Source organism: Pseudopipra pipra, chromosome 16 (assembly GCF_036250125.1).
Source record: "Pseudopipra pipra isolate bDixPip1 chromosome 16, bDixPip1.hap1, whole genome shotgun sequence".
Lineage (NCBI taxonomy): Eukaryota > Metazoa > Chordata > Aves > Passeriformes > Pipridae > Pseudopipra > Pseudopipra pipra.
Window position 1 is genome coordinate 7,671,980 of NC_087564.1, and position 25,446 is coordinate 7,697,425.

The 25,446-nt window shown below is 38.5% G+C and overlaps 1 protein-coding gene across 2 annotated transcripts; it reads right to left on the bottom strand.

Annotated features, from left to right (window-relative positions):
- On the bottom strand, nt 1-25,421 carry MARF1 (meiosis regulator and mRNA stability factor 1). 2 transcript variants are annotated; one of them, XM_064672870.1, is made up of 26 exons: nt 24,306-25,421; nt 22,082-22,750; nt 20,863-21,037; nt 19,532-19,758; nt 18,541-18,658; nt 17,670-17,842; nt 16,440-16,874; nt 15,771-15,940; nt 15,507-15,668; nt 14,631-14,820; nt 13,742-13,920; nt 12,787-12,867; nt 12,213-12,449; nt 11,313-11,432; nt 10,803-10,978; nt 10,332-10,552; nt 9,506-9,648; nt 8,132-8,265; nt 7,435-7,637; nt 6,552-6,779; nt 5,555-5,785; nt 5,228-5,440; nt 4,388-4,448; nt 4,148-4,288; nt 2,972-3,142; nt 1-2,464 (listed from the first exon to the last, which is right to left on the bottom strand). In XM_064672870.1, exons 1-26 carry the CDS (start codon nt 24,450-24,452, stop codon nt 2,232-2,234), a joined length of 5,238 nt encoding a protein of 1,745 aa, XP_064528940.1. In that variant the 5' UTR covers nt 24,453-25,421; the 3' UTR covers nt 1-2,231. The 2 variants fall into 2 exon arrangements, with proteins under 2 accessions (XP_064528940.1, XP_064528941.1); XM_064672871.1 differs by having other exon boundaries at nt 22,082-22,746; nt 24,306-24,443.
- Between the last annotated feature and the right edge of the window lie 25 nt (nt 25,422-25,446).

Sequence of the window (25,446 nt, forward strand, 5' to 3'; positions counted from 1 at the left end):
TTTTGCTTGCTTGAAAATTTTATTGACACAACTGTTTGGTCCCAACACACAAAAAACAGCACTTGAGCCACAAAAGAAAGTGTCCAAACAAAGTAGACAGCTAAGAAAAGAATTCCTCCTCCTCTCTCCCATTCCAAGAAAAAAGATAGTGCATTAATCGAGGGCTTCAGTGACATTTTTTCTTTTAAACAAACATGAATCTGAAGTAGTACATTTATTTGCTAAATTAAAGAATTTCATGGTTGTAATGGTTTTAAATCTGTAAGTCACATCATTCATTTAACCCTTTGGATAAAAAAATATATTGCAATTCAATTAGCTATTTTGTTACACTATGAACACAACTTCTCAAAAGTATTATTCTATTACTTTCAAACAGCGATTTCAGCAGAATCACACACGAATCCAGATAAGATATGCTGACCTCCAGATGTGGTGTAACCACCACACTTATTTTGTCAAATACCATATTTTCCTCTGAAGCAAAAACCTGGTTTTCTTTAGTACTCCAGACGACTTGTAGCTGCATCTCACGAAAATATGATTCCTGGCTGGTCATTTCTCCAATGTGTGCTCTTCTGAAACAAAGATCTAGACTGATCACTGTTAACCTTATCAAACTTCAGGTGAAAGCAGATTTTCTTGCATTTAACTCATTAAAAGCATTCCAAGAAAGTTTACTTCTAAATTCTTTTTTCTATAGCAGTATGTCTGTAGAGGTTTACTAAGGACTCAAAATACTGTGCCAGAATGCTCAGAAAAACTTCCAAGTGTTTCTTTGCACTTACAGTGGCTCTAAGTTCACTACTGGTAATACTTGCCTAAATATAAAAGATTTTATAACAAAATCTGACTAGTAAAATTCTGTCTATAGCCATTATTCAGTGGCATTTCTTGCTGCTGGCTGAGAAATTAGAGCCTGTGTTCCATCTCTTGCATATTACAATAGAATCCATCTAAAAAATACTCTGTTGGCCAGTGGAAAGCCTCTAGTATAGGTTCTTTCAATACTACAAGCAATTTATTTGCTGCCTGGCAAATACAACCCATTGTAAATGCCATGGTTACCCAGAATGGGTATAAAGTCTCACACACTGGACAATTCTGCTAACTAGAGTTAAGGTCATCCACTGACTTCACCTCTCTTCCAAAGCTGGCCCTTTCAAAAGCCAACACAAGATACCACAATTCAAAAAAAGCTTCCAACACTAGCAGTAATTCTTAGAATAAAAACAGACACAGCTAAAAGACAGCACAAAGAACGAGCTTCCCATTTACTGGACATGCTTAAAAATAGAAAACAAGGTTAAGCAGAACAACCTTAGCATTTCCACATGTAGCTAGAACTTTCCTTACAGGTGGAAATAGCATCAGGACCTTCCATCACAAACCACTTTAATAAGACCCGCTCCATTATCTGTAATTTATGCATTAAATGCATATTTCAGAAATATCAGAATCTTCCTAACTTCATTTCTAGACACAAAGAAAATGTGTGTGTCTGTATCTTAAACTCATGACCCCAAGACAGTCTTTTCCTTAACCAAACCCATGCCAGACAAGCTAAATGTAAGAGGGAAGCTTAAAGCATCAGTGTCCTGGAAAGCTCCTAGACAGAACTGAAAGCTACAGAAAAAACCAACACATTTAAAACAAGTTTTACACAAGATCCACATAATCTTCTACAGACGTCTTTAGGCAAGAATTTCCAATGCAGTTACAAGTCATCTGAAAGGTCAGAGAACAAGTTTCTCCTCTGGAGGACAATCAACTCCCTTCACTCCTGTCATTTTGGGTCAGCGAGTTAAAAATTTCTCAACAGGCTTTTGAAAAAACAAATCATGCATTTCTTAATACTGTCTGAAACAATACCAGTAAGCAACAGCCTATAGAATACAATATGCTACATGTATGATTACATCACCAACGAGGCTTAAAGAAAATAAAATCTGTTCCATTTTTGAATCAATATTTTGCTTTTACTGAACACACTTATGAAAAACTGTAAAATTTAAGAATAATTTAACAAATGCCAGATTTTTTTTCAAAGTAATAGAAAAAAATCTGCTCTGCTAACAGTTGTGTTCAGTGTAAAAGGAACAAAATCTTCACAGAATACATTAAATACAAATTAATTCTTCTAGGCCTCTCATTAAAATACAACCAGGCTAACAAACAGCTTTACTTTGTGCAGTCCATGGGTATTTGTCCTTCACACTAAAAAGAAAGAGTTAAAGCTTGGTTACAGGTGCAAGTGAAAAGTTGGCTGCCAATTTCACCTTGTTTTTGTGTTGCTTTTTGGCTGGGCTGTCCGTTGCTTCCTTGTTTACTTGAGTTTCAGAGGACTGACAGGGAGGCACTGAAGCATTCTCTGTGGTGTCAGATACCACAGACCCAGAGACTAATTTTTCTTGAGCTGTGGTAACAATGCTTTGTTTCTCTTCTTCTGTTAAAATCATTATTTCTAAAATAAATAAAATAAAAAAGACGATTCAATTTACTGATGCTCTGTTCTTGAAAAATAGAGAATATGTATTTGGTATTAGGCAATAAAATACTTAAAAAGAACTTATCAGTCTGATTTGAAGCCAAAAAATGTGTCATGATCACCTCTGCAGCTGAGGTGATGTTTGCTTCTGGCTCTGTCACCATCGTGTACTGTTCAGCAAGTTTAACTTACTTCTCACACATTAAGTGTCTCAGTGCTCAGCACTATGAAATGGTTGTGTGAAAAGGTTGCTACAGGTTGGCCAAATGCAAGTTTAGAGGTGGGTAAGTTCCCAGTAAGAGTCACAGCAGGGTACTTCTGGTCAGTGCTGGAGTTTCTGATGGAAGCCCCCTGTGTTCCCAACACATCCCAGCGTGTCATATATACACATATTGATGTGGTTAAATGGAACTTGATGCCTTGTTTTCCAAATTATCGAGTTGTCTTCCATAAGTAACACAACACAGGCAGCCAAAATCTTACCAGAGAGAGGTGCAGGGCGTTCCTCAAACTGGATGAGGTCTGCAGACTCCAGAACCACAGGATCAGGTCTCAGCTGTGGGGATGGCAGGCAGGAAGGGACTGGCTCACACAGCAGGTCAACAGGAGATGTATTTGTGAGGCAAAGGAGCTCTTGCTCTGTTTGATTGGAAACTACAAAAACAAGGGAACATCTTTCAAAGTGTCTCTAAGCTGTGAAGGTGTCACTGTTTCAGAGCTTGTAAATGAAAAGCCTCCAGATGCAATTCTGAGGATTTGAGAGCTATTCAGTATTTGAAATATTAATACCAAGCTAAAGTAATGAATGCTAATTAACCTCAGATTCGCTTGCTGCATCAAGAGCATCTAACTAAATACAATGCATCAGAGAAAGCACTAGTATGTTCAACTATTGCCTGCCTGAGTAAATATATCCCTAGAGAAAATATGGTATTTGCCAAACTCATGTAATAGAAGAACTGAGGAAAGAAGTCCTACAGAACAGTCTTTAACAGAGAAGGACCAGTTACCAGACAACTCCCCTACAGACACACCAGTATCCTACCAACTATTTATGTACTAACACATTTACATGTGAAATTTAAGTTGAAAGTTTCAAAATAAAGTGATTTGCCCTTATTGAAAGGGACGAGCCTAGAGTTCTGAAATAACTCAAGAACCATTTCACAAGTTCTCCAACCTGCAGGTAATAAAAGAATTGGAGACCACAGCACAACATGAAGTAGGTCACCATTTCCTGGTTATTTTTATTTGGAGACAGATTTACACCAACAGAACTGCTGTTGTTACTTGCAAATAAATAACACAAAAACAACATAAACACCATAGAAAAGCACTATATTCTCATCAGAACACAGGAGACATTGGCAGCAGAAGCTGCTACTGACCATCCTCTCTCATGAGCTTAATACCTGTAGACTTAAAATTCCCCCACAGTCCATGGGAAGCAGTACCCCAGCAGCTACAGCCACGTGCATACACTGACAGCTGAGGACACATGCCTAACTGTATACTCAAATTCAACAAGCTTTCAAGCCACAAAGCATATTTAAGAAGTTCACATTTACTAACTCACACACCTTTCCCCACGCTGCTTCAATTACTCTGCTTATTTCCCCTAAGACAATAAAATTGTTATATAAATCAGTTTTACATTACCAGTGCTAGGTCTTCCTAGATTTAGTTCCATTGATGATGTGGATCCTGGGGTCTCCATCATATGCCCATTATTGTCAGCAAGTTGATTTCCATGATCATCCACATGATCAGCAGGGGGAAAACTAGGTGAGCTAAAACGAGCTACAAAAAGGCAAGTTCATTTGGTTAGTTTTGTCAAGTTGCCTCTAAAAAAAAATATTAAAGAAAACTAAGATACTGCTAAAAATTGAAATAGCTTACTTTTCATATCATTCTTCAGGACCACAATTCTCTTATGGCCATGTCCTTTAATCCAGACCACCTATTGAGAAAGAAGCAGAACTGAACATCAGCACATGTTAACGTCAAAGCCCAAAACACAGTTTGCTCCCTGCCTTTCATCCAGCTTTGCACTGACATTATTTTTTAAAGCAAACTAAATCACATTGCCAACTTGTACTACATTACCCAAGCAAAAGCTTTATCTCAAAATAATTGATGCCAAAGGCAAACCACAGAGCCAGAAAGTGTAGTAACTATATATTAGCAAATCTAGAAGTTTAAACATGGAGTTGCAAAATTTTATTTTGTCACTCTCCACTTAAAGGACTTACATAAAGGAAAGCTTATAGGCATAAACTGGCTCACAAAATTATCCTAGAGCACTTAGAACACGTGGATGACAAGAATATGCCACAGCAAAATTCTACTATGTGGCACTTCTGACAAAGCCCCACAATTCTGCACTCCTAAAGCCAAAAATGCACCTGATCCAAATGAGGTTTCAGGACTTTACAACTATTTATTCACTCAAGACAGAAAATCAATTCACTCACTCCATAAAATGCCAGGGATGTTTACAACCTTACCAGGAACAGTTCTTAAGCAAAATTTGAACCATGTGTGCTGGTTTATTTTCTTTTTCTCATTACACAGTCCAGATTCCTCAGAAATTTGTATTTTCAATGACTGCTATAAGCTCCCTTGGAGAAAGTAATTAGTCCAGTAATTCACCCCAATTCACAGAAACTGTGGTTGTGTAACTACTTTTAATCCATGCAGAAATCTCAATGTAATAGTGCAAAACAGAATTCTTCACACCTGTGGAATTGCTCCCAAGAGCTCTTCTAAATTATTGCATCCATATGTTTTAGGCTGCAGCACTTCTCCAGTGTATTTGCTATATGCTACTGGGAACTCATGAAGAAAAATTTGCTGATAATGGTAAGTGTGAAGTAAGGACCTCACATTCTTTGCAAACATGTACAGATTTGTAAGCTTGACATATTCTTCTGCTGCACCATTGGTAAAAACCTATTTGAAAAAGAAAAAAAAAAGAGAAAGAATAAGAGCACACACCTCCATATCCTCTAGTCACAATGCCTTTTCAAAGTATGAGACACATCAGGAAGGTGAGAGCTTACACACCTCAACCAAGTAAGGCAGACTCTTCAGGAGTTCAGTTAAGGTCATAAATCCATATTCACATGGATTAAGTGAAGTACCATGGACTGTTTCATAGTGCTGCTTAAGCTGCTCGACAGAAGGAAAGGATGTTCCATCCCAGGACATCAGCAAGACCAGCAACTGGGCAGTCAGAGTCCGCAGAGACTTCCTATTTATCAGCTGAATTTGCTTGCCAGACTCTGTGTCAACAACCTGGAAAAATGAATCAGGAACAAAGTTAGGGACAGGGAAGAGACTGATTTATAAATAAGATGTGTAGCTGGGGTTTGTTTGAGCAGAGCTATACCTGACACTACACACCAGCATCTGATATTCCCCCAGCCAAAAGCACTCAGAATCCAGCTAATTACATGGAAATATTTAAATATACAAGATCCATATAGCTGTGTAGCTGTTTCTGCCACACTGTGGGTATGATTTTACTCTTTGTTCCAAGCCAACAGGACCTGACTGAGCTCCAGCCTGAACACCAGTTGCTAAGTTAACAAACCTGGAGCAACTAAACCAATGTGGCCACATCCATTTAATTGTAACATCTACAGTGTAACCCATCTACTTATTTACATTCAGAGTCAAAGTCTCAAACCATAGCTCAAAAAAGGAATTTAAAGCATTAGGAGACTGACAACTACTACAGTTACTAGAAAATTGTTTTTTCACAGTTAGAAGTGAGGCAGGGGGAAAAAATAATTTGTACTGTTAAAATAAGTAGTATAATACAATCTTTTACTTATTATATGCTAATAAACATGAGTGTTCCCAGAGAAAGCTGCAAGGCTACAAAAAACCAAAAAGAAAGTATCATAAGAATATAGAAACTCCATTTAAAATCCTTTAGGAATTTCCTCTTCTTGACTCAATGCTGTACCCCTTGTTCCACATACTGAGACATGTCATTTGAGACAGAAAATTCCTTAACACAACCTTGCATACATAAATAACAAAGACACAAGTTTACCTTTACAACATGGCAGAGTTTTTGCATCAGGGCTGGCACTGAGCTCACGTCATAGTCCTGCAGGCGCAGGCTGTACCCGAAGGTCCTGCTGTACTCGGGCAGCAGGTCTGCCATCATCAGGCAGTTGTCCTTCTGCGACCGCAGCAGCTTCACCAACTGGGCAGCAACAGCTTTCACTTGTTCCACCTCTGTGAGGGTGAGGATTTTCTCCTCCCCGCATTCCAGTACCTACAAAAGAGAAGTTACACTCTGTTCAAGTGACCTACCCAGACTGGATGAACCAAGTGTAGTCTGCAGTTAAAACTCAGCGCTCGCCAATCGTTTGCTGCACTGCAGGGCTCAGCCAACTCAAAGAGCTGTTTATACAGCAAGCAAAACTATCCAACTTCTGAAATACTACAAAATAAGCAGCTAAATAGCTAACCATTTTAAAAGCAAGTTGAACACAACTTTACAAAGAATCACAAAATCAACTAGGTTGGAAAAGACCCCTGAGATCGAGTTCAATCTTTGACCTAACTCCACCTTCTACTAGACCATGGCACCAAGTGCCACATCCAGTCTCTTCTTAAAGACCTCCAGGGACAGTGACTCCACCATTTAATGAACCTTCACTCTAATTCTGAGGCACTGAATTTTATGATGTAACCCCATTTAGAAAACTTGAATTTGTTAACAGATAGCCTCCTGAACGTGCTCAAAGCCTTGGACCATTTTACCAGAGCAGCTATCACACAAGATCTTCTTAAATACAGCTGTCTACACATTACAGGTGCATAGTTTATAACTCATACTAAAGCTTCTGATCAAAATAACCCCTGCTGAAGCAGTTGTATAGATCCCAGAAAAATGCTTCAGTACAGCTTAAGATTTTAGAACTTACAAGTAAGACATCTGGTATGGCTTCAAAGAGTTCAAGTAGCTTTGTAAAACCATAGTAAGCGAGTTTGCACTGACGACCAAAGTGGTGGTGGTAACAGGGAATAAATTTATTGAAGGGCATCCGAAAATGGGGTTGATGGCGCAGTAAGTCCACCACCTCCTTGGAAAACTGTTTGGTTCTCTCAATTTCTTCTTGTGTACGTTCTAAAATGAAAAAACACAAAAACAAAGCAAGAGCCACATCACAACACTTATACAAATGCAACAGAATACAATGAGAAAATATGATGGCTGATTTTCAGCCTAATCACATATCCTGTAAGTCACTGTTTTTGTCTGGGACTGAAGACCTCTACAAAACTTGTTTAAAGTCAAAAAACTCAGGTGATCAGCACTTTAGGAGGTTTTAAATAGCCAATTACATTGCTATGTTTTCTGTATGGAAACAACCATCTAATCATTCCACAGAAAGCTTAACTACATGGAGAAGGAGTAACATTCTTTTATGTGTTTTGGCACCTGTTTTCCTGTCTGTTCCACTACAAGTGTCCAAAGAGAGACATTCTTGATTCGCTAGAAGTTAGCAACACCATTATAAAAAAATATAAGTCACTCCTATACACTTGAGTTACTACAGTTTTAATACAGCCAAAGAACAATTTATTCAGAAACAGTACAAAAAATGTACACGGACATACCTCTTTTGGGAATACAAATTACCATTTCACTGTCTTGTTGTGACAAACAGATGGTTGTATCTGGAATTTCTGATATGATATCGGCCAGTTCACACACTCCATACTCAGTAACATCCCAGTCCTTAGAGAAGCACCTGAAAGTTGTAGATGACTGTGTGTAACACAAGTATTTAATGCATGCTGTGTAGGCAAAAAATACATTTTTTGAAAGTTGAGAAAATAAGCCTCAAATCATAAAAAAATAGTTCTCATATTGGCAGTAATACTACCCAGTGAAACAAGGGAAACCTAGAAATCCATTCTAACCAGCAAAGTAAGATCTACTGTCATGAGAACAATCAGTGTAACAGAGCTGTATCTATCAACCAGTGGGTGCCTCAGACTAGTTGCAGGAAGTGATAATGTAAAGTAACAGTATTCCATCTCAGGAAAAATGTAATTGTTCTGTTTATACAGCTCCATACTGCAACATTTCTACTAGTCTGTATTTGCTTACTAGTTACAGACATACACTATTAAATGAGAACAAGTCTCAAGAGAAGGCAGAGACCATACCCTGGAAAACACCACATTAAGCTTCCCAAATACTAAGAAATATATTAAAGTTCATTTTACTCTTCCCACCTCCCTGACCAAAATCTCTCAGAAGCAAGAACTCTTCACATACGCTCTTATTCAAGAAGTGGCCGGTGCTGACTCTACATTTAGAAACAAACAATAATGCATTTTTGCCAACAGTAGAAATAGAAGAAGAGTGCAGTCCTAGAAAGGAGCTGTTGGCACAAGATGCACAACAGAACACACATAAAGGTAGATCACAGGTAGCTCTAAGATGCTATGGCTTGCTCAGAGCACATCAACTGCTTTCCATCTTCACATTAAGAAAAGCATCATTTTGGTTCTTAAAAAATAACCCCTATTTTTTTATCATGCTAGAACAGAATGTTCCAGACAGGTATTACTCCTCATTTTTGCCACTGCTAGATAAAGTAGTAAGAGTAACTCCTGACAATTAATCTATTCATTTTATATTTCCCTCTAAGGAAAGCCTAACACTAACATGAACCATAAAGGGAAAACTTAATGTGCCACAACCTACTTGCTTAAATCCAACCTTGCAGCCATGACTTCAAAGAGAACTAATGAAATACAACAGCCCATTTACCAACTCCCATGAAATTAAATGAACCCAGTATTAAAGAAAGCAGTAAAGTATGCCAGAGAACTTTTAATTTTTGTTTTTATTAGAAGTTTGAACTTCCCCATCACAATGAAGGGTCAATATAGTTGCCACAGCTTTGTACTAAGATTTAAAGTGCACCATTGATAGCCATGTCCTGCAGAATTTCTCTTGTTTCATTAAGGATAACTTACCAGTGATAAGCCTGCAAGAATTCCCTCACAATAACTTGCTTACTGGCCTGGGATTTGAGAAGCTTCAGTAAGTCCTGAGTGAAGCGCTTCACTTGAGCTCTGTGTGTTAGAGTTAACAAGCGTTTGGAGCCCATACCAAGGATCTGAAAGAAAATTTTTATTTGGTCACTCAGCTCTAGCATCTTCAGTAAAAGATATTTAAAAGCCAGTTCTAGTACAGGTAGGTGAGAAACAAAGACTATTATAGAGACAGCACTTGGAACAGCAGCCTCATGAAGCCACACACTTTCCATACTAAGACATATGTCATCAAAATTCAGTGCTTCATCTGTGAATGCTACTGCGACTTCACACATTTGTATTGTTTATTTAAAAATTCTACAGCCAACTGATGTTCAAAATAATGTGACCATAATGGTTTTGTAATGTAAGATCACATGACTTATTTCACACAGAAATCCTTCAAGTCACAAACCACACATTTCAGCCCCACTCACGAGCACTCAGCATTTACTGTGTTCTTATGACACACAGCACAATTAAAAAACTTTTACCCAAGCACAATCCAGAGCTAAAAAGCAGCTTCAAACTTTATTCCAGAGGCTTAAACGAAGAGTTGATTTTCCCAGCATGGGTAGGCACAATAAAAACGACTCAGAAACAGCATCTCAAAGAAGGATACAATTACCTACCAAGGTTCAGTTGACCATCTCTCACACGGTGGGCTAGGTAATTGCACAGCACCTATTTTACAGCATCAGCCAGTAGTTTGGACAGGTGCAGATACAATTTCCCCAGTCAAAAGGAACAGAGCTCTATCACTCACTTGCAGCACATGAGGCACTGCCTCCAGCAGCTCCATTAATTTGGAATAGCCGTAGTCGGACACGCGGCACTGCTTTGCGAAGTGGTGGTGGTACGTCGGGATGAATTTACTGACGGGGATGACGCAGGAGGGTTGGCTTTTGAGGAGATCTATCACTTCTCTGCTGAACTGAATGAGCTGGGGATTGCCCACAGGGCTCTTGGAACGTAGAAGCCAAGGATCTACGAACAAAAGAGTCATGTTATTGAACCTTTCACTAGTCTTCTTCCACTAAACACTGCACTTTACTTATGGACAGAAGCTACAGCATAGGAAAAAATAAGTATGAATACTCAAGCTAAAAGTTTTCCCTTATAACAAGTTTAACAGTTATACAATGCAATTATTTTATTAGCAGAATTTATTAGCTTAGTTTTTTAGCATAAAAACCCCCAAGATCTTTTAGAGAAAGAATTTTAAACAGATATTTACCTGCAGTAGGAGGTGGTGGTTTGTTATGTATCCATTTAATAACTTTAATGCCATTTTGGGCAGTGGCAATGTTAACTCCAGGAACACAGGTAATCAGATGTTCTAAAGGAACACCACCCTGGCCTTCTGGCACCATTTCAAGATCATTGAACTCTGACATGTAACAATCAGGAAAACTTGGGAAAAAAAAAGGAGCTTCCATTATACACAAAAATACCACCAACAATTTTCTGAAAAATATCATTATTTTGTGACAATTCGTGAGCAAGAAGCTTCAACAAATTACTGACACATTATAGAAATTTCTATAGAATACACATTTTAAATAAGTGTGCTGGTTTTGCTCAACAAGAATTTTAAAAGTAATAACTTCATAATGCACTTATTTGCATTATTCTTATATAAGAACTGAAGATTTACACAACAAGTAACTTCCGTAAGGTTTCAAATCTTCAACCCACACTAAAGATCTTCAGCCTTACACTAAAAACATAAATTAAAATATTTTACCTTAGTAAAGGCACAGTACCCTCATGTGTCTGTAGAAGACTATGAACTTGAGGAGCAAATGTTTTCAGAGACAAAATCACAAAAGGAATTCTGTAAGAATCTGGATCAAACTCGTGCTCACTGCAAAAACAAGAGGTTCAAGTTTATATGCTTACTCTACACACAGCTTCAGCACAGTATGTCTGTGCTCACATACACCCCCACAGTAAACATTATACTATATGCATATAACTGCTACCAGCTGACAACAGCACTAGGTACAGTCACAAACAACTTTTTTCCCCCACAAAAAATTAATACAGCTACAGTAAATTTCCAGAAGTAATACTGAGATGACTACATTTCTATTAGTGTTAGATTAAAGCTTTCAAATGAAATTTCAGCAGCACATACCAGGCAGTTAACAGTGAACACCTAATAACTGCTCTAGCAGAACAACCTGGGCTCTTGCTGAATGAAACCAAAAACTTAACACATGGCTTGAGGAAACCTTCAAACCAGTATGAATCACTTACTAAATGTAGCTGGAGGACAAGGAGGAACCATCAGTTCCAGCTACAGTTATGTAATAGAAGTCAGGCTAATAGAAATCTCTCTAGTATGTACAGCCTTCCTCCATAACCAGAGGAACACAGTGTATCTTCCAGCCCCTGTTAAAAAGGTGTTCAATCCTGGCAGCTGTGCTGGAACACAACCATCTCACCCAGACACACCAACCCACGAGAACTGCCTAGAAAATTCACTGTGCCACCTCACTGTTTTCTGACTTCTTCTTGTAAGCATATAAAGTGTCCAGAGCACACTCTGAGAACATATATACCTCAACTTCAACAGACTTATACATGACAGGTGCTGTTCAAATATTTTGTAAGGTTTTATAGTATTTTATACACAGCTTACATAAAGTCTTTATTCAGGCAATGCTGCTTACAAACAGGCTCGTGATATTCCAACTCTTCAAATATTATAGGGCTACAGTTTGCTGAGGATCCATCATGTGACTGGGAGGATCCCAAGGGGCTCTGGCGGGCCTGGCTGCTGGGCAGGAGGCACACGAGCCTCCCACTGCCCTGGTCCCGGATCGCCACAGTATCCGTGAGTTTATATAAGTCTGATACAATTAACTTACGACCAAACCTAAAAGAAAAAGATTGAAATGCAAGCACATTATAAACACAGTTAAGACAATGCTGTAATCTCTACCTTTTTATTCAATAAACAGGAATGTGCTAGAAACTATTCTATGAAAAGTGTGAAGGTAACTAACTTATTCACACCAGTGTAGAAAAATTAAGGAAAATACAAAAGTAGAACCCCCTAAGAAAGGCCAGTCATTGCCTCTGGATACAAAATATGCTGTAACATCTACCCATAAAAATCCATAACTCTCCATTCTGTTACTCTCTGTAAGTCACTGTAAACAATTCCACAAGATAATATTCTTTTTAAGAAGGAAAAACAACCAGGAACTTACTTTTTTTCATAGATTTCTGTGAATTTGAACACAGGCAAACAACAAGCAGGTGCATCCTGCAGAATGGACATTGCTTCTGAGCTATAAAAGAGGTTTTGCAGCATTAGCACAAAATTAATCTACTATAATTAGATTCCAGCTCAAATTGGTGATATATTTACAGATGCAGTTTATGAACTATAAATAAAATAGGACAAATTGCATTCCCTTCCATTCCAGCACTACAGAAGTTGTCATTTCAGATCACAGAGTGCAAGTACTAACGTTTCTCCTAACTGTGTCTTTCATAGGTGGTGGGAAGATTTGAGCCTCTTTAAAAAGCAACAAAGCTGCAGCATTAAAAGTTACAAGCCTGGTTATTACATTACAAACTTTGAACAGGCAAGAATCAAATAAACTTGTAAATTATGCAATAGCAAGTAGTACCTAATTGTACTAGTTTCATTCTGTGAATAAACAATGACAACTTTTTTCCTAATGCTTTCTTTCAGTGTGAGAAAAATAAATACTTGTATTCTCACTAGCATCAGCACTCTAGTTTTATTGTCTTCCATATAGAAAAAACATCAAGGAAACACCAACAGCATTTCAACTGTGCACCCATCCTCAAAGAGGCAATTCATATGCACTTCCTTGGAGCAAATAAAAAATAAAGATGCCAAGTGCAACCTTAACTCAGCTGCACAAATTAAGTTAAAGGTACATCAGTATTATGCAGTAATACGAGTAGTAAAGCTATTAAACAGAGATCTAGTCTCTTTAGATGCAACTCAAAATATAAGCAGCATAAAAATGCTAAACTGAAAACTAACCTAGTTGTATTTAATACATTCATCAGGTCACATGACAGATTTGACTTGACTTCCCTACCATTCCTTTAATCAGTATTTGAAATCATCTCTCAGCTACTGAACACATGCTAGGGCAATTAAGCAGATGCCAAAATGCTTATTACCTAAGTAGAGACAGTGATTTACTAGCAGCTCCCGTTGCTAATGAGACCTGGATCCTCTTACTGCCAATTTTGTATCTGTGAAGACTGTTGACAGCATTGATGGCTTCTTGAAGATTTTCCATCTGAACTATGGCCTTCAACTGATAATCTGTGTGAGGACTGAGCTCGACACTTTTTACCTGAGGAAGAAAACACATTTATAACAAGATATGAACCCTGGCAAGGCACCACTTGAGTAGCACAGTCTTGCTTTGGCCAAGAGCCAAATACAATGCAAAGAGGACCTGAGTCCTGAGGGAACCACAACCATCAGGACAATGCAAACAAAAGCCAAGTGCAGGGAACCTGGACCAAGGCAAATTCATAGTATTTCATTAACAACAGCACCATCTTCCATCGTAGAAGATTATGCCAGAAGAATGTCATGCACAGATCAGACAGAAATAGCACTGCTGCAGAAGTGACCTTGCCTTCCATAGTTGCTTTTTACCAATTCACACTCCCCCTGCTTTTGATCACTTTTTATTCAGAAACTGAGTTTTCCCTGTGATTTTTTTAAGCTGGCATTAGGAATTCAGCCTTACAGCTTAAAAAGGTTATCCTTTTAAAGCCTAAGTCTCTTCCCTGCATGACTAATGAGCCATTTAGTAGGAATTTTATATACAAAACTTCAGAATACGAAACCTATGAAGACCACATCGAAATTAAAAACATTGTGCAAGTGATGGTCTGGTCTTTTTAAAGGAAAAAAACACAGTATATCCTTTTAATAAAGTTTAAAAGTCCTGCTCAGATAGCTTGCTGCTCACCTGAAGCTAGACCATAAACATGCCTCTAAACACATAAATAGAAAGTACTGAAACAGATTTAAAGGAATTTGTGCCTTTACCTTGCCATGTCTTGAGAAAATGTCTTGTAAATTTTGCTGCAACTCTTTTCTGGACAATCTGTAATCTATGTTGCTGACCTGAATGTCTGCTCCATTTGCAAAAGGATCAGGGCAATCTGTACCACTGGTATGATTTACTACATTAAATGTGAGTGGAGATGATCGATTTGAAAGGTTTGGAGACATACTCCTGGGTAAAATAAAAACACTTATGAGCTAAAGAAGTTATTGCACAGTTCTTATATATACAACCCAAAATCACTCAGAAAATAGACACAGGTCAAGTGCACAAATACAGCACTTCAAATGGATTTTCCTAGTATATATATATGTGCACACAAAACAAATTCCACCACAAGCAAAACATCATAACAAGTATTTTGTATAGAAAGGAAATAATTCATATTATGTTTCAAAGTCACCCAATTTAATAACATATTTGGCACTAAGTATTCTACTTCCTTATTAACACATTACAAAGTCGAACTCCTTCACTTGATTCTAATAATTGGCAAACACCAGATATGCAAGTTTATGAGAATTTAATGGGTCTGGATAGATGTCTACTGGGAATGTCAAAGGCACTGAAATTAAGAGGAGTAAGATGTTTATAACACCTCTGAGGATTTTTTAGAAGCTTCAAAGTTCACATGAAACAATTGCCACATCATAAGTTTCTGAAAAACTGTTTACTCCACCTTATCTTTATGTCCAACCTCTGTTAGTTGTCATGCAGCACCACTTTTCCTTTTGTGTCCACATAAATCAGTGGAAATAAGAAATGTTCTTAGCACACACAACTCCACTTACAGCTGTCAAAAAAATCAATGTACATATTGGTGAAGTCTCAGCTCACCTCCCAAACAAGACACTTACCGAGATGACCAGCAACTCTGAGACATGAGCAAAGGACTGAGCTGTCTTGAGGCCGTCAACTTACTGAAAGCAGAGGGATAGCTGACCTGAAATGCAGTTTCATCTTTATCTTTTTTATCTACAGGGGAATTGGTAATGCTCCTGGAAGCAGAGGTCTCTTTTCTATTTACAAATACATAGAAGAAAAAGAAAACACGTTATGTTGCAGAATTCACATTTTTTAAAAAGTAACTAATATCGACATCTTTTTATTTTTAAACATACTTCTGACTACTTTTAGAGGATGATTCTCCTGCTCCCAGTTTTTTGGTTGCCAGAGACACAGAAACTGCTGCATTAGAGTTACTCTGAGGAGAAGGAATTTCTTCTCTTAGATGTTCTTGCTGGTTTTCCATATTTCTGCTGATGTTCTTTGATTCAAGGCGGCACAGCTCCTATAAGAAAGAGATAAAAGGTCAGCATAAAAGCACCAGACATCCCTTGCCAGAGGCTCTCCTTCTGATGGAAACCCAGATGACTGACAATAGCATTTTTGTTGGCATTTCGTAACAAGGAGTTTTTGATTTTCTGTGACACAGGAGAGTAGATTGTCAATTAGTTGAAATATTTGGTACATGGCAAATCTAACCCTACTTCTCTTTAAAATGGATCACTCTAGATGTTAGACTCATTACCAGTGCAAAAGTCAAAACTGGCTAGGATTCAAGGCTCTAAGTAGCAGCAGCATTTCCAAATTGAGAAAAAAGGGGTACAAAGGGGGAACAACAACCCTCAAATTAATTATCTGCTTTCCAAGCATATGAATATAGCTCTCATTCAGCAATGTCACTATACATTACTATTATTCACTTAATGGGACAAGTTAGAATTTTAACAGAAGCAACCCTCAGAACACAAGAAAAAGCAAGAATATTTAACAAGGTAGAAAAATACCTGTAAACTTTTAACATTTGTGGGTTTGACGACAGATCCATGAACCTGGAATCCCCTCCCAGCAGAGCCTTTGGTACCAGAAGACTGATCACTTGAGTCTTTGTTGAGGAGGCACAGCTTTGTGCTCTTATTAATTTTTTTGGGAGACTTGACCTTCTCAGTTCCCACAAAGCTGGAGCTTTTTGTTTCATTAAGTTCTTTGTTCTTGGGAGTAAAAGACACTACAATCCTGTTACCAAAAACATCTTCATTTTCCATTCGCTTGCGAGCCCGTTCAGCACTCTCCTGGTTCAAGAAGCGCAGGATTGCACTGCTCCCAGAAATGCTCAGCACCTTCCCTCCACAGTTGTCTGACAAGCGCCTCAGTCTATTGCTGACACTTTTGCTGTCTCTGTTTGTTGGCAGATTATAGACATATAACAGCGTATGGCAGGCCTGTTTAAAGGAGGAAGATTTTAATTTGATTATGTCAGAATACCTTCTTGTTCAAAACCAGGCATTTTCCATTGGTTCTGGTGACATATGCCCTCCTCCCACCACCCCCATCCCATCCTCAAGTCATTCCTTTTGCAGCACAACTTGTTTGGAAAACTCTCATACCAGCTTAGATTCTCAAACTTCCATCTCCAATATAATTTAAAGTTCAAAGAGACTACAGAGTCCTTGATCAGTGGATCAGTACCTGATCAATTCTCCAGATGAGAAAGCATCATTGTTACCCATCCAACACTCTATATATTCTACACAGGCATGTGAACACATAGTTCAGGAAGTTATCTCAGAGAAAGAAAAATCCATGAGTGCTGTACAAAGACAGCACAACAAATCCAGAGGGAATCACCAAGGAAGACAGAAATCCAAGAAAAGACACTTAAAAAAGCACTAAGATGTCTTAATGCACAACTAAGTTCTTACCTGAACTTTCTGTGTGTGAAAGAAAAGCATGTAAGGTACCTTATTTGGTAAAATATTTATTGATAAGAACATGACCTTACTATTTCACTTTTTAATTACTTTCTCATTTCATTACTTCATTCTTTCAGTCTTAAACAGAAGGCAAACATTCCCATGGTAGTAATTGAAATACAGACAATGGTCAGATAGGCAGCAGACATAATGCCTCACCATAACTAACACATAATTTCAGCCTGCTCTCCTCCTAAATTAGAACAAAAAAAATGGAATTTGACACTTGGAAACATCTGTTACATCAAGAATTAAAAACTTTACCGGCACTTTTAGTGGTAACCTCGGTGGCAAGTCTGAAATAAATTCTTCAAAACAAATAAGCTCGTGAGCATGATGCAGGAGTGCTTCTGAAGCTTGGTTTTTATGTATCAGAATTATTCGGAAACCGTGTCGATGTCTCAGGTCACTCAGTTCCAAAGCAAAGTTGACATCCGCTGGAGAAAAACATAAAATAGGTAAGGAAACACTTGAAAAAGCTCAAAAACCCCCAACTGATTAAAGAAACAAAACTGCAAATCTCACTTGACAAGTTCTAGTTATCATTAAAACTTTGCAATGAAAACGCATCAACAGCTATAAGGCTTCTTGACAGACAACTTAAGTCAGCAGTTCACATTCAGTCTCGAGGCAAGGGCTTCCTTTTAACAGCAGCTTGTAGCAATTCATCAGTAGGGCATTGGACTGGTACTGGATATTTCTTTAGCAAACATTTCTTTAGCTTCAGGGAGAAACCCAAGGCAACACACACACTCAACAGCTGAGTGGCTGTATATTTAACGGCATAATACACTGCTATGTGAATTAAAAACAAATACATTTTGCTCAGACCATAAATGAGTTTTACAACACAACCCAATGAGTTTTACCTTATCAGCTTCCTGCTGAAGCTAACTTTAGACAGTATTTACTCACATACCTACTGACACTCAACAAGACACCAGATCATTGCACTGACTGAACTAAGCCAAGTTCTCATTTTACTGTCCCTGCCACTGACATTAAGAATTCTTCAGCAGTTCAGTTAAAGCTGGTCCTAAACACCACTTTTGGAAAGCAAAAGTGTCATATGCAAAAGCACCACTGAAGAGAGGAACTGAATTCTGCACTGTAGATGAGTGCCACAAAGACTTACTTGACACAAGAACCACAGTAGCAGGTGCAGTGTGTGTATCAGCAAATCTCCTAAGACTCTGCCTGAGTTTGTCATCAGCAGCATTCTTGGCTGTAGCATTGATGTGTGCAACAGTCACCTGAGGAAATACATAGATACACTCTAAAGAAAAGCTTCAATGTGAACTGTTGCTCGCTTTAGTTGTTTTGAAGTTGAAATACAAGCTTTCACATGCACCTTTTCTTTAGATAAATGAATGTACACATGAATGAAATAGAACACATACGAATCTCAACCTGTTCTAATGAGCAATAAACTTCAACTGTAGTTGTTCAGCAATGTCTCCAGGATGACTTCTGCTGTTGTGTTAAAGATCACAACTCACAGACCCTAAAAACATTCCAAAAAACTGCAGCTGAAATAGAGGGTTGACAAACATAGCAAGTATTTGCTATCAATTCGTTTTACCTCACACAAGCAGATAAACTGTTAAGCTGTTATCATATCTGCAGGTTAGGGGGTGGAAAGGAAATTTCTGACATAGAAACTAGTGCAAAAACTTTAAAAAAACTCCCAAGAAACAGGAAAAATATGGAAAAAAATATGTAGTGTTAAAGGTGCCTCCATCAACACCACTAGAGTCCTTACCAATCAGCACAGTATTCACTAACGAAGTAAAAAAGTTAAGTTCACAGAATCTTAGTTCTTTTAGGTTAACCATTTAGTCACAGATTTGAAGCATAACACAAAAACTCCACCACCACATTTTACTGCATGAGATAAAAATTCTCTCACTAAAACAGTAACCCACAGATAATGGAATGCAGTTTGTTTTTAAAAATATCCCACCCAGAAAAAATTAGCATTGAAGACCCCACCCATAAACTGAAGATAAGCTCATGCACTAAACCCACAGAAGCAAACAAAGCTTCAGTGAACACGAACCACTGCTGGCACACTCAAAGGAAACAAGTTCTCAAGCAAGAACACCCAGCAGGTGCTGTTTTGATACCTGGCAGTTGTTTAGCTCCTGAATAACTTCTTTATTTTCTTTACTAATGTCACACACACAGATGAATTCTGCCTCTCTGTGACCTTTAAAAAACTTCTCCCGAATCCTCTGCACAACTGCTATAGCGGAACGGCCCGTGGGAACTGAGCAGTTTTCAATATCCCAGAAGACTCCAATGGGGGGCAAATTTTCCAGAACTTGGCCTGTTATTGCAACTTCGGGAGACCCTGTACAGGTTTAAGAACACATCTCGTTTTTATCTCCAAATACCAAAAGTATTAAACTTAACATACGATACAATTTCCACTTGGGAAGCTTTATGAATGGCATGCTCAGGAATGCAAGTTCAGTTTTGTTTTCCTAAGGAATCAAACAAACCAGACTTTAACTGAAATTTAGTCACTGTCAAATTAGGATAAAGATTCGAGATAACTTTGACTTTACTTTTAAGCTCTCAAACAATTAAGTAATTATTTTTAAAAAGTTATCGAGTGCTGAGGTGGTGTCTGCCACAAAAAAAACTGTCTGAGGTTGTGCAACGCCAAATTCAGTGGGTGCTGTATCACTAATGGAAATGAAATATGGAATCTGATCAAATTACAAATTAAAGTTGAAAATTTAAAATAAGGCACACCAGACAACTGTCATGTTTGTTTGGGTATATGTTGGCTAGTTAGTCTTTGACAAGCTGCACTGGAATTCTATTTTGTAAAGACATTTAATTCGGGTGTCACACCTTAAAATTGACGTAGTCTTAAAGTAACAGTAAAACTATCCAATTTCTTATTCTTCCATGACATTTTAAAGTTTAAAACTTTCATACCTGATGATTTTGTAATTGAAGCAGTACTAACACTGTGGAAAGACCATTGAATTATTTCACAAAGTATTTTCCTCTTAGGAACACTTTAAAAGCTATATTGTAATTATAAGTGTTGCACCTTTACTACATATGAAGGGACAACAGACACTAGAGGAAGTGAATGCTTTTCAAAGTATGGCTGAAGATAATTTCTCTATACACCACCAGAACAAAACAGCTTCTGAGTCCTCACAATTTCTTTTTCTAGTTCTTAAAACAGTGAAAAACCCCATAGTAAAGAAACCAAAACTCTACGCAAACAATACAGTAAATTAACTATGTAGTCAAAACATGTAAATCCAAGTCATGAATTATCAAAACAGAGACAAAATATTTTTTTACTGTTTGGTCTTCTATGACTTTATAGAAGTTTCCAGACAACAGTGCAATTTAAGAGAATTCTTGCTCTGCAACAGTATTTAAAAGGAGGACATTCACTACATGGAAGTTTCAAACAAATGTGGTTTACCATATTTCTGTGGTGATTTGCCAAGGCTGCTTGCCAGTAGCAAACTCTTCTCATTTCCTGCTCCTTTGGTTCCACAGCCATTACAGATTGGGATTGGAACAGGTGCAGTCTGTGCACTTGGAGGAGGAATATTTGGCCAGATTTTAGCAGCATCAACTAAGCTGTTTCTGGTTGGCTGTTGGGACAATTTTTCAAAATACATGTTCATTTAGTATAGAATACTAATACACGCCATTCCATGCTAGAAACACTCAGATTCCCTTCTGCAACAAATGCAAGTTCAGATGTACTCAACAAAGTTAATTAACAACAGTATCACTGCATAAAGGAAGCTGCTATCCTAGAATCTTTCCCAGTATACTTAGCCCTAGATTTCCCAATAACAAGGAAAGGTTCTATCAAACTCAACATATCAAGAGGTGCCACCTTTAAGTAGTATTAATATGTTTAAAAAAAGAACCAAAAAACCAACCAAAGACCTTGCATGTGAAACCTGCACAATTCAGAGTACAAGGCTGAAACGCCCTCCTCCCCCTCCCAAAAAAGTGATAATTCCATATATACCGAATTCACCACTTAGTTTATTGAAGTGACATTTCACTCTTCTACTGGAAACTCAAGCTTGGAAGTTTAAGTAACACATATTGCAAAGCTGAGTACATTATTTCATTTGGAATTCCTAGTAATATTCAAACACAGTTCTAATGAGTTCTGAATTGGACCAAATTGGTACCGAAGTATAAATTATGAATTTGGCAAGGCTGAACTAAGACCTACCAAACTAAACCAAAACTAGAATATCCTTGTTAGCATAAGATGAATCACCTGACTTACAAATGGCTCCTTACTGATCAACTGCCCAAGGGTACATGTTAACTGCTGTTAGCCTTTAGTCAGAGTCCTTACTACAGAACACCTTAATTGGAGCTGTGAAGAAGAGATAACTGTCTTTCAAATCCAGTAACAATTCCACTTGAGTACTTCACAAATCCCCTGGACGCTGAGCATTGTAATAGGTCCTTTGTCTTCCTATTGCACTGAATGTTACCTCAGAAAAGAGATCAGCTTCCAGCAGGGTACCTGGTGCACCTGGACTGTGCATCACCAACTAGGGGGGTGCAGGCTGCACCCATGGAAGCTGGTGTTTTGCTCAAGTAACACAATTTCAGCATTAACCATATTCCCCAGTTAAGAAGTGAGAAGTGTGAGGTGTACAAACCTTGCTCAAGCAGTCACTGCAGTAGTGAGAGCCCTTCAGACAAACGGGAGGGGCCATGTTTAGGTGCAGAGGGTTGGCGCACACACGGGATGTGAGCTCCGACTGTGCAAGGTGCTCGTCCAGGTGGGCTGGAGCCCCACTCGTGAACTCGGGACAAGGGAAATAGCCAGGAGATGTGCAGCTCTGCAGGGCTGGGAACTGATGCAGTTTGTGCACGTTACCATGACAGGGCTGGAAATGGAGTTTCCCACAACAGGCCAGATGCTGACAGGAGGATACACTGTTTTCTACGCACATGCCAGAGAATTCACTGGAAATTCCTGCCAGGCCGCTTCTGGCTGGAGGGTTCTTCAGTGAAGATGCAGACTGGTAAGCAAATCCTGACCCCACCTGACAAGTTATCGTCCCAGTGCTTTTTGAGTCTAATACTGTGCCAGGGTGAATCAAGTTACCACCACCACCACCACAATGCATTTGTGGAGGACAGGAAGAGTCAGAGCCATGAGCACAGCAGCTTACTTTGGGGCCAGGGGAGAGCTGTAATTGCTGTTGCTGGAGAGGATGAACATCAGGAAGCGGCACAGCTGGAAAGAGTTTAGAGCCAGCATTGTGAGGAGATGAAGCATCCTTCAATTCCACAGCAGCTTTCTTGTTCTCCATGTAATCTTTCTGGAAAAAAGAAAGCTTGGTTACATTCAGATACATAAACAAAGCAACAATTTCATAGGATGAGGAGCATATTTTTAAACTGTTACAATTTTGATGATAAATGAAACTTTTTAAGGTGTTATCTTTATGACTAGTATTACCTTACTGATTGAACAAGTAAAATATTAGAAGAAACATGCCAGTTATGTGTCCCAGCCTTAGGTATACTGGTATCAGTAGAATATTGTTGGAAGCAACAAACCCAAAAAGCTATAAACCAAACAGCAGTGTGTCTATGAAACAGAATCTAAAAAGCAGAAAACTGTTGCCTAAGGCTAAGAGATTCCTTGTAAGAAGAAACACATATGGATATGATGTAAAAAAGCTTCACAACTTACAGTTACATAGGTTGTATTTGAATAAGGACTTTAGAATTGTATTAATGTTAAAGGAGTAATGCATTAAAAGATTAATACTTCAAAAAATTAGAAATAGTATCAATGCAACAGAGGGCAAACAAGACTCAAGTTTCACAACTGTTTTCTGCCTACTCTGATTTAAGATATCAAGATGCACAGACATAAAAGCATAGACAAAAACAGATGTGGGGGGTTTTTTTAATGTCAGCAGTGAGAACTAAGCAAGGTTAGAAGTAGCACAGAACATCCAAGGTCAGAAGAGATAACCTGCACAGGACACATTGCTCCAGAGCCTCTGAACAACTTTTATTTTGCAAATTGAATTTAATGCATCTCCTACTACACATTAATGAATAATTGATCACCCAACTTCAAAACCATTCCTCTCCACTTGACGCCACATCTCACAGAGATAAACTCTGCCAAAGATCTGTCTGGAACTGATTTACATATTAAATTCCAGATTTTATAGCAGCTGCCTTCCTAACCCCTGACACAGGAAGACAGCAATATGCTTATCCATTTCCCCCATGTCCTTTACTTAAAATCAGACTGAACATGCATGAATGTCACTTAATAGTTGGAGCTCACTTGCTCAAGTACTTAATTGTGTTGTACTATTCCTTCTATTCCTTAAAATTTTTCATCTTAAATGTACAGAATCACATACACTACAGAAAAGGAACATTAAAGAAATGGAACCAAGGAAAAATTAAGACCTCAGTGAAGAACAATATCCACAATTGCTGTAATTACTATATAATAATATTATTATTATATAGTATTCAGAAAACTAAATTTGCCTCCAAGCTAAATGGATAAGGAACTAGAAGTATGAGGATTACCCCTTTACTCAACTCTTCAGCAATAACTCTGCAGAGCTTTCAGGAAGCTGCCTTACACACCTCTTCAGCAGTCAGTTGTATTATCCCAAACAGCTGTGGAGAGTAAAGCCTGTCAAGCAAAGCAACCTGCCTGTTCTCCCCACACTGATGGGAGTGCTACAAACACAACTGAAAGCCTTAAATCCCCAGGCAGATTTTGTATTTGCTGTGGGAACTGCTGTCTCCTCTCCCTCCCCACTCCGATCTTGGGTCAGTCATCCCCCCCTTGGCACTGGGAGACCAACTGTGCTTTTAGGGAAAGTCAGGAATTACCGTTTTTGCACCACAAGGCAAAGCCTTTTCAGCAGCAGAAAAGCAATTAGAAAGTTTCCAGAGCCATGGTTTAGCATCATTCTCTTGTCTCTGAAGCCATCCCAAGGATCTATTGCAGACGTTCTCTGTCCTGTTTCCTTCCATCATACAGCCAAACAAAAAGGTTCAACATCCTCTCATCCCCCCTTCCTTTCATTCTTCCCACCTGCTAGAGGGAAAAAAAAGTATGCTTTGAATACCTTTTAAGGTAAGACAGAAAAGCCATGGTGGTCTCAAGAATTGCTCCATCACTGAACCTGCATTATTTCTGTTAAATTCATAATGGACATGGGCACAGCCTTGGCTATTCCTATTTAACACAGGAATGCTCCTCATCACCTGCAGCACAGGAGAGCCAGTCTGAGGGAAGCACCACTGAAGTCCTTGGCATCCATTGTGTGGATCACACAACTGCACAGCTGCTGGCATAAAACACTGCCCTGAAACTTCCAGGGCACCCTCCCAGGAAGAGAAGCCAGAAGGCAGGTTGGCAAGAACAGCTCAACAGTAAATACAAAACAGGTGCAACAGAACTCAGCCGGAAAAATTCAACTGCATATTCACTGGCTTTCCACTGGCTACCAAAACTATACATACCTGTATTAAGCACATAGTATTTTGCATTTTAATAGAGCTTCAAATTATTCAAATGATTTACAAATACTTCTACTAATCCTCAGGCTGCCCCACAGCACACGAATTTAGCTTTACAGGATCACAAAGCAACCTAAGGGCCAGTCACACAGCACCAGAAAAATGTGATAAGCAATAAAGTCTTCTTACCCTTCAACTACGTGCTGCATTCATTAATTACACTCCTTCACCTTCTCTTGCGTTAAACACGATAACACCACGGAATACATCCCACAACATTACATCTGCCCCTGCATTGTTTTGAACCTCAAAAGAAGTTTCACTTTCTTTTTTTAAAGCAGAAATACTCGTTCGCATAAACTCTACGTATCCAAAAATCATATATACGCATACATGGATGTCCAAAATGCCAAGCTCACCAAGTTCTTCAACTCTAGAGTACGGTACTTTCCAAAGCGCCTCACAGCACCGATTGCTTTGGGAATTTAAACGGTAAGCGAAAGGAACA